This window comes from Anser anser (genome assembly GCF_964211835.1).
Source record: "Anser anser genome assembly, chromosome: 5".
NCBI classification, from domain to species: Eukaryota; Metazoa; Chordata; class Aves; order Anseriformes; family Anatidae; genus Anser; species Anser anser.
Window position 1 is genome coordinate 33,116,641 of NC_139725.1, and position 16,164 is coordinate 33,132,804.

At 49.5% G+C, this 16,164-nt stretch overlaps 2 protein-coding genes and 1 long non-coding RNA gene across 9 annotated transcripts in view; 1 reads left to right on the plus strand and 2 right to left on the minus strand.

The window, feature by feature from the left end:
• The window catches only part of MAPKBP1 (mitogen-activated protein kinase binding protein 1), a 96,804-nt gene extending 92,537 nt beyond the window's left edge, over positions 1-4,267 (minus strand). The window contains exons 1-2 of one of the 5 annotated variants that reach the window (XM_083837260.1): positions 4,108-4,267; positions 3,186-3,528 (exon numbers count right to left, since the gene is read on the minus strand). In XM_083837260.1, coding sequence (XP_083693386.1) covers positions 3,186-3,302 — 117 coding nt within the window. In that variant the 5' untranslated portion in view covers positions 3,303-3,528; positions 4,108-4,267. The other 4 variants (XM_083837261.1, XM_083837258.1, XM_083837259.1 and 1 more) reach the window with 4 other exon arrangements.
• A 237-nt stretch (positions 4,268-4,504) lies between these two features.
• Positions 4,505-15,113, plus strand: LOC310900078. Of its 2 annotated transcripts, XR_014584814.1 has the most exons (3): positions 5,448-13,929; positions 14,557-14,877; positions 14,976-15,113. It is a non-coding gene; the product is annotated as an uncharacterized lncRNA (long non-coding RNA). The 2 variants fall into 2 exon arrangements; XR_014584813.1 differs by lacking the exon at positions 14,976-15,113 and having other exon boundaries at positions 4,505-13,929; positions 14,557-14,951.
• A 692-nt stretch (positions 15,114-15,805) lies between these two features.
• Positions 15,806-16,164, minus strand: part of MGA (MAX dimerization protein MGA) — a 66,019-nt gene continuing 65,660 nt past the window's right edge. For both annotated transcript variants that reach the window (XM_083837397.1, XM_083837394.1), the window contains exon 26: positions 15,806-15,939. In XM_083837397.1, coding sequence (XP_083693523.1) covers positions 15,845-15,939 — 95 coding nt within the window. In that variant the 3' untranslated portion in view covers positions 15,806-15,844. The remainder of the gene's footprint in view (positions 15,940-16,164) is intronic.

Here is a 16,164-nt window from a genome sequence, read left to right on the forward strand (position 1 = left end):
ATAGCTGGGTTTCTGGTAGGGCTAGTAATCCTCTAGAAATTGAACGCAGGCCAACCAACTTATCTGAGGAAATTTTAGCTTCCAGCCTCCACACTGACATGTTGCAATCCTGACAATCAACAGGCCTAAAGGTAAGTCACTCTACTTTAAGTCTGTATTAGTTTGACACAAAAAAGGGAGTGTTTTTGTGGAGAGGATACAAAAAGTGGATTACCACATCAGAAAACCAAAAAAATATATATTCTAAACACAGAGCTAGTCAAACAGCAACAAAAATCAAGACTCCCACAAAACAGAAGTTGTTTTCAAAAAGCAGCAGCAAAACCAAACACTACATCCAATTTGTCAACAAGCTTTACTTAAAGAGCTCCTGTTCCTTCCCTTTATATATTTATTTATTAAAACATTCGTGGTTGTGTGACCTCCTGTAGAGACCTCCTCGGGGGAAGCACGGTAGAACCCTGCATTAATTACAGGCAAGGAATAAGTCCTAATAAAAGTCACAAAACAAGTTCCCTCTTACAGCTCCCAAGTCACACATGGCACGTCCTGCGCAGCCCCCACGCTCCCTATCTGTGCTTACCCACGCTCCCCCTTCCAGGGCGAAGCACAAACAGGTCTCTGCGCAGCCAGCCTCCCACAGCCTGCCCCTTGCAGCCCAGCAGCTGCTTCACTGGAAGGAGCCAATTTCCACAGAGCTTCTCGTCAGCAGGACAAACTGCCCGAGGGGTCCGTCCCTGACCGCTGAGACTGCCTGTCAGGCCTCGCGCAGCCCAAGGGCTCCTCAGGAAAGAGCAGGGACACTTACCACACATCGGGGAATAAAAAAAAAAGAAAAAAAAGAATAATTACAGCTTAGAAAAGTGAAGGTAGTGGCACTGAGGGTGCTTGTCCATCTTAAACTGAGTAGCTGGTTGCAAAAAGAGCCTGACAAACTCAGAGGAACCACAGAGCTGTAGAGAGCTTGCTCTTTACCTACTTCCATGTGCATGAAGCACGTATCACCTTTCACGCGTTAATCGAAGGCAACAGTCCTGCTCCATCCTAGGCCTAAGTTCACAGACCGTTCCGTATTTCCAGGTTCACCCAATTCATGTGACTGAAGCCACACGCACCTCCCGGAGCAGGCACTTCTCAAAAAGTCCAAGAGCCAAAAACGCCTGGAAAAGCCCCTCCTGCAGGTCAGCAGAGATCCCTCAGGAGTAGTGTGCGTGATGCTCAGATTTCAGTCCCCAGGATTTACACTTGTGCTAAACAGCAGACTCAGAGGATCTGTTTCCTGCTATTTTAGAAAAGGAGAGCTGCTTCTCACCTTGGAAGGCTGAAGAACACACAGAGCAGAGGAAACATCTCCATGGATTTCAAACAGGGGAAGCTGTTCTGTTGGATAAAGGGGAAGCTGTTCTGTTGGTAAAGGGCCTGCTCCCGTTTGCCTTGTGCAGCCCAGCTGTCCCACTGAAGGCAGGCTGTAAGTCATCTGAGAGAAATTCAGAGCAGACTGGTTTGGAAAACCACCACCAGCCCCTAACTCCCCATCACAGCAAATTGCTTCTACCAGCGAGCTTCTCTGTATCTCACTGATTAACTGCTCTCACTAATAAGATACACAAAAGCCAGCCCTCAAACCCTAATTTGATGGTGTGGAAAGAATCCATGATGTCCCCAGGGGATCAGGCAGCCCCGACTGCACACCGGGAAACAGCACAAGGGATACAGTGGAGCTCTCCTAAAAGGCACATGGCAAGGTTAAAAAGACACAGGTACCAGGGAAGACCTGGGGTTTACAGCAGCAGGTCCCGGTTGTGAAACAGAGCAGGCAGAACTCAGCCTTTTTTCACAGGGCCAGAATCCAACGCCCACCCCCACCGTACCTGGTGGCACAGGTGGCCCTGGGCTGTTTTGTCAGGTCTCTGTGGAACGCAGGTCAGCAAGAGACACACGGCATGTGTCCCCGGCAGTACCCAGGCTGCACTAAGCGCAGTACCTGCACGCACATGCACGTGCAGGGGTCGCACACAAGCGCCAAGGACTCTCCCCGAGACAACTCTGAGGAAGCAGAGCAGGTTTTCCTCTTTCATGACAAGAGAGGAGCATTGTGTTCCTTGGTACACAAGAGCCATCTCAGGGAACCTCCGACCTGAACCAGAGCTTCCAGAGCAGGATTTCATGCTGGAACGGGCCATTTAAATAAAGAGCCATTTATTCCCCCTGCAGTTTTACACATGTTCCTCACTGCAGCACTACTGTTTTGAGACAAATGAACGCGCTTTGCATTCATGGATTACAGGCATTTCTTATTTATTACTGAGTCTTCACAAGGGGGGAGGGACTAACCTCGCTATTTACGGAGCCGGAGTTATGCAGACGCTGAGTGATTTGCCCAGGGTTACAAGTGAATCAGTGGCAGGGAAAGAACCAGGTGCCCTGACTCAGAGGCGCCTGCTCTCAGCACAAGGCAATGCCACCCAGCTCCTCTTCTCCCTGCAGCTGGGGAGAAGTCAGCCTCCTCTCCTCATGACACCAGCCAATTCCCAGTGAGTGACTGTCTGTCAGGAATCCTCTGCAGCACCGAGAGGAACGAGGAATTTTTCAGGTTGAACCAACTACACCCAGACAAGGCATCTCCTAGAGAAGAGAGAGCTCAGTCTGAAGCACACAGAGAAGGGAAGATGGAGGAAAGCTCATGCAGGACTGTGGAATGCAACCCCTGCCTGAATGGCCACCTCAGAGACACAAATCACATTTCAGACCATCCCACCCTTCCCCAGGTGCTCACAGAGCACTCCCCCGTGGGGCCGGCAGCCATCGCTTACACGGAAAAACAGGTCTTTGTGGATTATTAGTTGCCTGTAACATTGGGTAGCAGTTGGAAATGTGGAGGAAAAAAGAGCATTATGTTCCTCCTGTCAGTCATCCATAACATCTCCATATGCCAGAATGAACAAAACCCCAAAAGCTTTCCAATACAGTATCTTCAGACTGAGTACCTCCAGTCACATACACCACAAGCAGAGTGCCTTTCGAAAGAGAGACCCTGGCTTTTGCAAGAATTTGCAGCACCGTAAGGATCTCAACTAAAAGACAATTCTGTGGTCACACCAGGCCTCCCAAAGCACTATTTTCAGTACAGATGGGACCACAGGCAACAAAGTCGAGGCATTCTGGCAGCACCACACCGTACTCACCTTACTGCCGATATCTTCACGCTTGTTCCCAGGCTTGCTTCTTCTCAGCTTAATGGAAGGGGAGCGAAGCAGGTTTTTGATCCGACTTGTTATTGTAGACCCTTCAACCGACATCATCTCCAGGTATCAGGAGGGTATTACACCCCGTGCAAACCGTGCCTGGGGAACGAGCCCAGGTTTGAGGCAGAAATACCAAGGTGCTCAGCTTTGCTCACGCTTGTTCACACATCTCTCAGGGATTCTGCTCGGGGACTCCACTCCTGTTACACTGCAAAGCTATTCACAGAGGCTGGCAGGCTTTCCTTTTGCAGATTCCAGAGGATCAAATCAGCAGCAATCTAAACTGAAAGATGCACCCAGGGGTCAGTAAAACATTCGCAATGATTTTTTAAGCTTCATTCTTTACGAGAAACGCCAAATGCAAGATTTAATAATAAAGATGGATGCAGCGTTATTTATTCTCAGAGGCGTCCATACAAGCGATCCTCCTTTTTACTACCATTTAGCAGCTCTAAATCAATTCAGATCAGATCTAGAAACCTGATCTTCCTACGCTTCAGCATCAGCTCTTACAACCACAAAAATCAACGGGGTCCGTCCAGCCCCTTGTGCCTGCCCCGGAGCCGGGCTCTGCAGCACGGAAAGCGCAACGCGGCGCTCGATCCTTACAGCCCGGAGCCGCGGCACAACCACGAGGGAGTTTTTACCTCCCACGGACCGAGCTCCGCTCCGAGGACACGCAGGCAGAAGGGGCGACACCCGGCGGGGCAGGCAGGGCACGTTCCGCAGCCGCACCGCCCGGGGAGAGCGCGGCCAGGGGCTGCCGCCCGCCACCGCGGGGCTCCGGCCGGACGCTGCCCCTCGGCAGGGGGGTGCCGCATGGGCCGCCCCGGCCCCGCTCCCGGCCCCCAGCCTCCCCTACCTGCCGCCCAGCCGCCGCTCTGCCGGCGACCGCGGCGCCCCGCAGCGCCTGCCCATGCGGCCTCCCCCGAGGAGGGGCCGCCTGGCGGGCCGCCCCCGCGGCCGGGCGGGGCGGGGGCCGTTCCCTCAGCGGCGGCGGCGGCGGCGGCGAAGGGGCGGCCCCGCGGCGCCGGGCCTCAGGCAGCAGCGGGGGGCGGCCGCCCCCGGGAGCCCAGCGCCGCCCGGCCGCGCTACGGCGCCTCGCGCGGGTCAAGCGGCGGCGGCGGCGGAGCTGGGGGCGCGCGCCCCTGGCGGAGGGCTGGCGCGGCGCGAGGGCGGCCGTTAGCGGGCGCGGGGAGCTCGCGCCGCCCCCTCACGGGCGCCGTGAGGCGGCGGCGGGCGAGGCTGGGGGAGGGGGCGGTTCGGCAAGTGCTGTCCGAGGGGGCGTTGAGCTCTGGGGGAGTTTAGGGACTGGCCTGGAGGAGGGGAAGGAAAGTGGTGTTTCTGAGGGTCCGCCCTATGAAAAAAACCTGCTGGCACCCCCTTCTTTAGCACAGTCATGGGTTGGGAAAGACCCTCAGCATCACCGAGTCCGGCTTCCATCTTGCACTGCCAAGTCCCTCACTAATGCACCACGTCCACGAGTCTCTTAAACACCTTCAGGGATGGCAGCTGCCATTCTCAGTCCATCCTCAGAACGCCCTGCAGGCTCCTTGCTGCTTGCTCCGCAATCCCTCCCCAGTTTCCCCTCAGTGATGACCATCCCATCTTCCACAACTGACTCAAACCCAGAGTATGCGTGGCAACTGGGGGTGACCGTGCCAAAAACACAGGCCATGAAAATCTTCAGTGTTCAGAAAGTTCAGGCACAGCTTTACCATGCCAATCAATCCACACAGGCCGTGGTCTTGCCCTTAGTGGTGACCACAACGGCCAGCACACTGCTAGTGTCACAGCTTGTGACTATGTGACCCCGCACTGCCTGTATTTCAAGAAAAGGTTGTTTTCCATTCAAAGAGGGATTCTGAGCAGCCAGGATTACGATCTTAAGGCTTGGCTGGTCAGAAACCTGCATATATTGAAGGAAACACCTAGAGGCATAACACAGGACATCTTTCCAATCTCTATGAGCTCCTGTCATGCCATAGTAACCTGCAAGAAGTGTGTTTAAAATGTTGGTTTTTAACCTTCATTAATCTTTAGCCTTCATACATAGGTGCCCTAAAGAAATCCACACCTGTTGCTATGAGTCAAAAAGCAGCGTGGTTCCAGGCTTTCAGAAATATACCACATTTTTTTAAATTTACAATTAAATTGCAAGTCAGCAGTGTCGCAATTATTTCTTTAAGTAAAAGTAATTGAAGTCTGTGGGAGATAGGAACAAAAGTATCTTAGCTTCCACACCCAAACATGGTCTGCAGCCCAAGAAGAGGCACATACGAGGATTCTTTCAGAAAATGTGGGTGTTGTCCATTCCTACCTACTGCCACTTTGCTGGAAAGCAGAGCCCTGTTTCAAAGGGTGAGTAGGGATTTATAAAGGAAAACAGAGCTGCTGGGAAAAGAAAAAAAAAAGACAGAAAGAAAAAAAAAAGTAAAATCCCTCTTCTATAAAGATTTAGCGGGTGCTTAGTTTTATCCAGACTGGGAGCAGTTCTAGTGAGCAGAACCACTCATGCTGGATGCGGAGTTAAAAACGCGCACCAGCCTGTACACCACTGGGACCTGACACTGCGCAGGGGGGAGAAAGCAGTTGATAGTTCTTAAATTTCTGCTGTTCAACAGTAAAACATCAGAGTCATCACATTTGTGAGAAACATGCATACATTTGGGAATGAACTGAGGGATGTCTTTGAAAACAAGGGACAGCTGAGATGTCTGCTTGGGAGACGCTGTTTTAACGCAGCTAGCGTTGTTCTGTTGAAAGCTGAGCTCAGCATAATGTGATTTGTGATTACAATTCTTTGTGTCTGTGAAGCGACTGAGGAGACAGACTATGTCTGAAACATCACTGGACTTTGAAATTCACTGAAAAGGAACTGGGACAGGCAAGCGATGCTTCTGATTTTCTGAGTAAAACTTACCCCCTTTGTAATTATTAGCTAAAACGGGATGAAATGTCACATAGTTCCTTCAGTTCATCTTAAAGAGAAAGGTCGTACCAATGATTTTAAAGAAACTTTTTCTACAGTTTTATTAATATAAACACTTGGTTTTTTGTTTTGTTTTGTTTTGTTTGGGGTGTTCTCTTTTTTTTGGGGGGGGGGGGAGGATTGATCCTATTATTACAAAGGGAAAACAAGCAGGAATGACCAGCTTCCTCTAAGCATTGTAATACGAGTCCTATTCCACACTTATTTCCATCATTAGAAGGGCCTGATTTTCCAATTCTAACATCACATTTACAAAAGATTAGTGCAAAACCCATGTACTGACTCTACAACTATGAGAGTGTTAGCTTGGGTGAAACCGGAGTAGGAGATGCTAACCTGCTTGGCTTCAGTTCTCCCTGTCGCTTTATCATACAGGAAATACCAAATAACTCAAAATGGAAAGAAAAAACTTCTACTTTCTGTAGGGCCCACTCCCAGGGTCAGCACCTTGACTGAGATCAGTTGATGATAAGTGGAGGCAGCAGGATTTTCAGCTTCACTCTAAGGTCATGAGTTCTTCCCTTCCAGAAGAGCCAATCTACCATGAATAAATTATATAATTTGCCTTTGGCATTTACTCTTCAGTGATGCTCTTAAAGTAGTCTTCTGAGGTGTGCCATAAATAATGAGAGAGACCAGATGCCTCGTAAATGAAATGCCCTATTTTTAAGCACTAGGTAATTAGCTATCTGGAAACGTTTTCCTCTGTTGCAGAAATCCTCTGTGTTTTCTAAGAAATAACATCTTGCAGATAATCCCATAAGCCTTCTGTAGGGCTCAAAGCAGAATGAACATTTTCTAAGTGGCTTTAATCAGAATGATTTTCCTACTCAAAAATGCCTTGATAAAAAGGCATGTAAAAGAAGATGCGAAGCAACAGAGCAGAAGTACTCCGCGAGCCCTCTTGCCATTAAAACCTTTCCTTGAACTTGTTCCCCGAGCTCTTCCCACCACCAGCAGTCAGGCAGGGAACGTGAGGTGACTCTCCAGCTGACCCTGCTGACGTGATGAGGACACTCGTGGTCCCACCACCAGCTCTGCTGAGCACTGCGTGAGCTCTGCGTAACAGGGGCAGCAAGGTGCCGCGTGCCTCTGAGCCCCCGCTGCATCGCTACCACACTGCAGCCGTGACCCAGCGTGGCTGCCTGATCAGCTTGCTTTTCCCTTTTTTTTTAAACTCATTTCTTTCTCAGAGAAACAGACCTGAGACAGCGGTTCATATTTTTTAGATTCCAACAGACAAGCCTGTTACTGGAGGGAGCTCCAAATTGGAAGTCGTGGCAGGTGGCATGAGGAACTGATGCCTATTTGGAGACCAGGTGTCTTAGTCAAGGATTGGCATCATACCAATGCAAATGCATGGCTTCCAAACAGCACAGAGCAGGGGCTGAGCTTGCTCACGTGTCTCCGCTAAAATTGTGTGGACAGATTTTGCTACACACCGTCACTGCCACTATCCTGAGCAGCCTTCAGGCTGGTTTAGCAAAGGCCAAGTGAAGAGCAGAGAACATATTTTGTCCCCCAAATTTTGAAACACTTGGCAGGATGAGCTTTCAGTCTTCTGTAAGAGCTGTTGACCCTTCCACCTCCACGGGACCATGGTGCTGGTTTCCATTTAGGCTATTGTCTACCATTTTAGCCTCACATGATGTTGATTCTGCAGGGTCATAAAATCTTTTTCCACCTGGTGACTTATTAGAACAGCAAACAGCAGGCACTCAGGTGGGGAGGGAGGGTGAAGGAGGGAAGGTAAACAGCTTAGGTCTACTCCAGAATAGAAGTAGATACATAAGAAAATAGGTAAGGGGCAAAAGAGGAAAAGCAGCTACTGTGTTGTTTATAGAAGATATTTTAGATATGATTTTCCTCCAGCTAGGAAAAAGACTGCAAACTTAATAACCGTTTCATTACTAGCCTCTTACTCAGCAATGAGTTTGCCCTGACAAAGCACACAAGATCCTTCACAGGAAATACACAAGCCTTCTAAACTCAACGTATGGCGTGTCAGGTGGTGAACTCCACCAGTTACTTGCTTTTGTTGACTTGTTCTCCCCCAGTGATCTTTGTCCCTTCCTCTCCTTTATTGTCACAGCTAAAAGGGACGAGCAAAATGAGTTTCTGGAAGTTATTTGCAACCCAGTCTTGGGTCTTTTAGTCAGGGTCCTGGTGCCTGACTTGAAATGTTTAGTTTCCAACCAGCAGCTACACAGGATCTAGAGAAGCTAGGGGAGTAAGAACAAAATGTGTTGTATGGAAAGCCCAAGCGAAGATAGGAAGATATTGCTTAGAAAAGGCTCGTAACACCAAGGATGGGTAATTACCGTAGTGAAATTAAAGGTGCACAGATGTATTTGTAAATCCCAAGTACAGCTAAGCCATTTTTTTTTTCCAAATTAGAAAAATGTGATCTAAATTGAAGGAAAATATTACGAATCCATTTAAATTTTAACTCAGGTGAACAAGCCCACTTATGTCTCATTCCTGTATTTCAAGGGATCAACTATACCCATGTCCTCATTTAAAAATGCTCTTAACGTAATTAGCGAAGCACATACATGTGTCTGTTCAGCTGTCGAGCCAGGGCCGTGCATCTGCCCTGTGCTGACTCACCTGGTGCCCGAGGCACGCATGCATCCGGTGTGTAGCAAGCTTTGGAGCTTGCTGTGAAGCAATAAATGTGATAGAAAACAGCCTGGGCCGGGTGACTGGAGGCTGGAGGAATGGCCGCAGGACCTCAGCAGCATGTGCTCTGAGCCATCGTTGTGAGAGCATCGCCGCTGTGGGGAATGCAGTGCTGTAGCTGCTGGCTGGGAACGTGTGCTTCTTGCCATTCATGGGGCTGTTAGAGGGGAAATACAGCCGGCATTCCTTCCCAGACAGCCTGGATACTCTCTGGGTCCTGTGAAGTCCCCACCATCACAGCCTTGGCTGCTGAGATGGCCCGTAACATGTTTCCGAGGCTAATCCACGGGGTCTTCCTTAAGCTTAGCTCTAACAGAGTCTGGTTCCATTCACACACAGGGCCGAATCGTTTGTCAGTCTCAAAAGCTCACGGTGAAACTGCAGTCTTGCCTGAACTCTGTTTTACAGAGGGATTAGCTAGGACCTTAGGGTTGGGCAGAGACAAAACCAGCCACGTACAGATAAAAGAGGGGTCTCTCTCGTTGCCCAGCCAGGCACCCAGGGCTGGAAGGCACACAGAGATGGGATGCTGGATACAGAGCTCCTGACATGCAAGGGGCACCCAGAGCTGAAAACCACATTATAGGAAAGCATTTGACTGAGCTGGTGGATGCCAAGTCTTTGTTCCCTTTTGTAGGAGTTATATTTGTTCCATTGTTCTCCTTAATTACTGCTCCCTGGAAATGTGAAGCACAGGATTAATTTACCATTGAACTCCTTGAGGAATGATAACGGCTTCCCTTAGGGCAGTTACCTTATACCCTTCCCAGTTTGGGACCCCGAAATACTTCGCAGCAGAGCTGCCAACACCTGCACACTTCATCCTGTCAGCAGTGGGTTTCAGGGTGTTTATGGGAGGTAGCCCAGAACAACCACGCCTCACGAGCACCTTGGAAGCACTCACAAGGGCTCCCTGAGCAGAGACTGAAAGCTGCTGCCTTTCTGCTGTAAGGGCCTGTTTCCTGGAGGAAGGCTGGGTCTGGTTTGGTTGTGTTGAGTCAGGTGAGGTAAGAGCGCTCCCGACAGTTACAGGCACAGAACGGGATCGTGGGATAGGTTTTCCTGCGCGTGTCCAAACACAGATCAGGACACAATCGTCATTTGCTTGTCCTCCCCCTGGCAGGATAAGCAGAGCGTACAAACTACACCATTTTCACTCCAGGGTTGTTCTGCAGGAGGCAAAAAAAAAAAAAAAAAAAAAAAGTGCTAATATTTTCCAGGTCTGCCCCAAGTCTCAGAGGTCCTGCAGCTTCCTGAGGGTCGAACACCGCTTGGGAAGGAGGCCCCTGCGTGGCTTGGCCATCACCTCCCTGAGTGTTCCTGCACACAGGGGCCAGCTCTGCACAGCTCCGCGGGTGGCACACAGCGTGCCCGCTGGGACCTGAAAGGAGAGAATGTGCAAACCCCTCCCGCGCTGAGCTGCGCGCCCCCACCGCCTGCCACCCAGCGGTATGTAGGTCACCGGTGGCATCGTCTGCCCCTGAGCCCCATCTGCTCCTGCTTTACCACTTTGTTCACAATTAGCCCACGTTTTTGTAATTGACCTAAATAAGCCTGTTTGTTTCATTATCCTTCATCCCATGCTTTGTATTTCCAGAGAGCAGTAATTAAGGGGAACAATGCGCTGCAAATATCTTCTGCAAGTCCGCAGTAGATGGTGCCCTGGCTGGAGATAGTTTTGCTCTCGGTGGTGCTCAGCAAGCTGACAGTGCAGACCAAAACTCAGCCAGCATTGGGCTTTGCCCTCAGAAGAAGGCAGCGCGACAGATCTCAAGAGACTGAATGTGCTGTGCAGCTGCCTGGCCTCCACAGATGCTTTTTACTGTTACCTACCATTGGCAAAATTAAGGAACTACAGCAGAACTGTAAGTAAGCAAGCATAAACGAAAATCCATCTGATGATAAGAGATATCAAAGCATTATATTGCAAGCTGCAAAACTCACCTGCTTGTATCAGTTTTCCACACCTGCTCGTTATGTCTCCTACAGCCACACTTGGCACATCGGTGATGTTCTGAATTTCCTCTCACGACATGCCCATGTCCTCCCTGTTAGATGCTTTTTTTTATTACTGTTTTTTCACAAACGGGCTGTCGGGTCCAGCTAAGCTGCTGCTCTGCCAGCAGATGCAGTGGGACACAGGCACCTCTCCCCTTTACATGTTCCTCCTGGGCAGGCTTTGGCACCACAGGAAAAGCATGACCCGGGTGCGTTTGGTATCCAGACAAATGACACTGGATCTCCTTGAGTTTTTCCAGACCTGTTGCCAGCCCAGCCCTACCTAGAAGTCAGTGGCTTGTGCCAACCCCTTCGCCCGTGCTGGGCTCCCTGAAATCCTCACTGTGAGGACCTCAGTAGGCATCTGAGGCAAAGCACAACTGTCCCAGAGGAGGCTGTGGCCAGAAAGCAGCGAGCAGGCACAGGGGCAGGCTCAAAAAGAGCCATGACACTTGGCTGTGAATCTGGGCTTTCCAATAAGCCTAAATGTGGACCCAATTCCAGTTGCATTTCCTTGGGAAGCAGGGCAACAGATTACTGTAAACTCCTCTTAAAATCCTGCTCAGTTCACCCTCTGACTCCTTGACACAGACTTTGAGAGCCTGGTTCCCCCCTTCCTCTGTAACATACCTTGGCTGGCAGAATTCACCATGCAGAATGAAATTTGACCTTTCCACCACCCATGGCAACGATAATTCAGTTAAACACGACAAACCTTGGACAGCAGTTGCCCTCGGGACACGGTATACTAAATATGAGACAAGCTGAAGGGTGAAACACAAAACTCGTGAAACAATCCTGTCAAAAGAGAGTTGGCAAGGGGGTGCCCTTCAGAACAAGGACACACGCACGCGTGCTCTCCCCTTCCTTAGGACAGTACATTTTGTACAGGTGACAACAAATAGGAAGGACTGGGATTAATGGCAGCATTTGCGTGCTTGTAAGGCTATCTGAAGAGAATTCAAGCACAGGTTTTACTGGTTTGTATGGATGTGCTTGTGCCCCCAAACCTCGGGGTCTTCGGGTCCTGGACGGAGAAAGCCCTAAACAACATGGCATAGTCTCACGGCTGCCTGGCCCTCAGCTGGTGGTATGCACATCTCCAGAGGTGCCGTTCCACCTGCATTTTTCTGTGGGAACCTCTGGGTACCTGCAATCGGGTGTACAGATAAGGCAGCTAACGAAATTGCCATGACAACAAACTGGGTTTATGCTGGCTGTTGCAGCTTCCTGCAAGGAGGAGAGCGCACGCAGTCTTGAGAGAAATGTTCACAGAGCAGGATTAATAAAACCAGACTCATTTGAGCTTTGCTTTCAACCTGATGAAAAAATTAATGGGTTATCAGCTTGTTACACTGTTTATGTCTGCTTGTTTCATTTTTTATTTTTTTTTTAAGATAAAAGAAAGAAAATTATATGCAATCTTGCGAAAAGAAGATAATTGCATCCTCCCCCTTGGGTAGACAGCCAAAATGGCTCCAGCTAATGCTCCCAGCTCGGGGGAAGGCGGCCCCTCCACAGCCGGCACCGACGGCACACAGCTCATTGCAGCCAGCCCCGCGCTGTAAAACCTCTTCCTTAAATACTCGCCCTGTCATCCTCCTAAGTAAAAACACATGAGGCAAAATTCACCAACGCTTTGGGGCCTGATGGCTGCACCGGCACCTCCCAGCTCGGGCTGTGCTGTCCCCGCTGCTCGTGGTGTGCTCGGTGCCTGCCGCCCAGCCAGGGCCAGGACCGGGACCCCCGGGACCCACCTTGGCCAGGAACAGCTCCTGGCTCGAGGCCCTCTTCGTAGGTCACCGACGCGCTGGCTTTTCCCTTTGGCGGCCGTGCTTCTCCTTCTCGCCCTATGAAAATCAAGTTTTCTTCCAAACATGAATGTGCCCCTTGTAAGCCGATCTGCAATATAATTATTTTCTCCCTTGCTCAGCAAAGTTTGCGAAACTGGACATTTTCCCTGTCAAAGCCAGACAATGAGGCCTTGTCTATGCTGGAGCACGGTAGTAAACAATTCCCACTGAGGCTGCCACCAGTTCAGCTCGCCCGATAGGAGCCGTTTATTGGAATTTCTTCCTGGAGACTGAGCCTCCTGGTTCAGCTGAGTGCCCTGTACATCAGAGCCACGAAACTTCTGTGGGGTGCGATTCTGCAGGAAGACTTTTTGCGGTTTTGCGTTGTTTCTTTTTATTGCCATGGACATCCAAAAGCTGAGGAAGCAATTTTAAAGCTCCGCAAAGCAGTCACGAGCTGAAAGTCTGCTTGCCTCATTTGTTAAAACCAAAGGCTCGTCATAACCTAGAAGTGAAATTGCTAGAAGAAGAATAGGCATTAATCATCACTCGTTGCAAAAGATTCGCTGGCACCTCCTTTTTCCCCTCACGCTTTTGCAGCCCGTCACCTGAACGCAAGTTGTAACAAGAGCCCATCAGATCTATATCATTAAAAAAAAAGAGAAGTACCAAGATAACCAGAGCAGGAAAAGCCTATCTGTCGCGCTATCCACCTTGTATCTGGTGAAGCTCACGGATGTTTGGCCCTGCTGCTCTCACAGGGCTGAACTCGCCCAACATGGCTCCCGAAGGGACGTGAATGGTTCATCGGATCGTGTTTTACCCCGGCTCCATAACCTTGCTTTCTCAGAAGCACAGCGTCATGTCAGCTAACGCATTTTCAAAGCTCGGCACTGCCAGTGCCTGAAGGCTTGGGCAGGGACTGATGAAGCTTCCTGATGGATGGCGAGCTGTGCCCCCGTGTGGAGAGGGCCACGGGCTTTCCTGGCTGGGCACTGCACAGCTCCGTCTGTGCCAAGCAACGAGCGGCTTCTTCCTGTGGGAGGACTTGTCTTCAGCTGCTGTTTACCCAAATAACCCCACGCTTCATTTGGTACCAAAAGAAACCAGACGGCTGGTCACCGTCCTTTCATTTTTCCTTCAGGAGGAAAGCAATTCGGTGAGGAATGCCACGATCCCTAGAATCATCCCTGCCACAAGGAGATCCACGGCTGCAAAGGTGAGCCCAAAAACGAGGTCCAGGGCAGGCACAACAGGGCAGGGGCTGGAGCAGGCTGCAGTTCTGGCTCGTGGGAGGTAACTGGCAGGATGTGGGAGCAGGGCTCCCTCACCTCACAAGCCAGGCTACGTGGAGGAATTTGCTTCTGGTTTTGAGCGAGTTGGCTCAAGTCAGGAGGAGCACCTGCCCCTGGGGATGGAAAGAACTCCTGCAGCTCCTATGAGGGGCCAGGTGCTGTGGCAGCCATACTGCCCTGATCTCCTCCAACACAGCCTCCCCCTTGTCTGGTCACTGCTGTCTTGAGAACACCCATCAAGCTGTTATGGTCCTGCTGATGGGCCTCCTGCTAATCCCAACAGTCAAATGCTACAAATTAAACAAGTCTCGATCATCTTTTCGTGATGGCCTTCCGCCGTCACAAAAAGCCTGGGTCCCCCAAGGGCTGAAAACTCACTGAGCTATTCCAGAAGCCAGTGAGCTTTCATCACCCACCCATCCTCCCATCTAGTTTTTATTGTAGACTCGATCTGGAACAATTTAAAGGCAAACTCTGGCCCTTCTTTATTAAGCTAAGAGGTGGTTTCTTGTGTGTGGATTTTTATTTATTTACTTTTAGATTTCTTCCAGCAACAGCCACACATGACAGGATCCCAGATTCCTCTCCTCACTCCTGCCTGCTTCTCCTGAGCACCTTCACCACCACACAAGATATTTCAAGGTCCTTCAGCACCTCAAAGCTGTGAAGTTGTTTATACCTTTGCAGCACTCAGGAGCCTCAACTGACTGGAGCCCGGTGCTAACTCAAGCCTGGCAGACCCATGACACCCAGACCTTGCCCCAAACCTTTGTGCCCACGAAGAGCTATGCACTGGTGTTGCACGTGCTGCGGTTTGCAACCAGCAAGGATTTTGCCAGAGAGAAGCTGCTCAGGAAAAGCAGAGGAGCAAGGCAAGTTTCTTTATACAGCTGCTGCCTAAGGAGTTAATCGAAACGGAAAACCACTAAATATGGTGCACAGCTCATGTTTGTGTTGCATCTTTTTTTAGCTGCTATTTAGTTGCCTGGTTTCAGCCCACAAGGCACGGCGAGCTGCGCTGCTTGCAAGGGGCAGCACCCCTCCGTGTTGGACGGGGGAACTACACGGGCCCGAGGCCAGCGGAAAGGCAGGAGCCCTGCAGTGCTACATCCTCACCCCACCGCCCTGGAAGTCAAAAACCACCTAGAAAAGCCTGACAGGAACATCTCCCTTCTCCTCCTCTTGGAGCTGGCCCCAGCAGGGTAACACAGTTGAGGAGCCCTCAATACACTGCAATGCAAAGAAACCCAGCGCCCATCATCACGGGACTCTCTTGTTAAGTTCTTTCTATGGCAAACACAATGGGATAAACCTTATGCTTATGCTTACTTTCCTTTCTACTCCAAAAAATAGCCCTACCCCCTCCTAAAATAAGGAGCCATAGAAAGATCTTGGTGAAGATATATATATATATAAACATAAACATATAACCAGTGTGTATATATATATAAACTATATATAAATATATATAGTATATATATACACCATTTATATAGTATATATATGAATATATATAGTGTACATATACACTATAACAACATTTTTTAAAATTAATTTTCCCATGAGATCTGTTCATCTTTAAAAACAAAAAAAATCTGCATCACCTTTTCCCCAGTCCACCACGTACCCTAGTCCATCACGTACCCTCAAGCATAATTGTTCGCTTCATTGTATTTTGCATTTTCTCAGGTCTGTAAGTCAAACTTGCTCCTCTGTAGAAGTTAAATATATATATATATTTATTTTAAAAAGAACATGGATCAAGCATGTTATCTCCCATTTAACAGAATATGGAAGTTAAGCGATAGCAGCGATAGGTGCTGATTTGTAGCAGGCATTTCATCTATTTCTTCTAAAAGATCTCCTCTGATACTTCACTTGGGGACAGATCTTCGGGCTCGTTCCCATGAGGACAGCTGTGTTGTACAACATCTCTAAAGGAAACAGATACAAAAGATTAATCTGTATTTGGGGTTAGGGAGGGAACATGGAGGGTGATTTTATGGAGACAATCTTTGAGATATTTTTTCTTTTATGCCATGACCATATGTTAACCCCATTGACTCCATAAGCAGGCTTCCTGCTTTTCACCTGCATTTTGGTGAAAAGTCCCTTCGTTAACTTTCGTGCATTTGATAAGTCAAAATCCTTCTTTACGA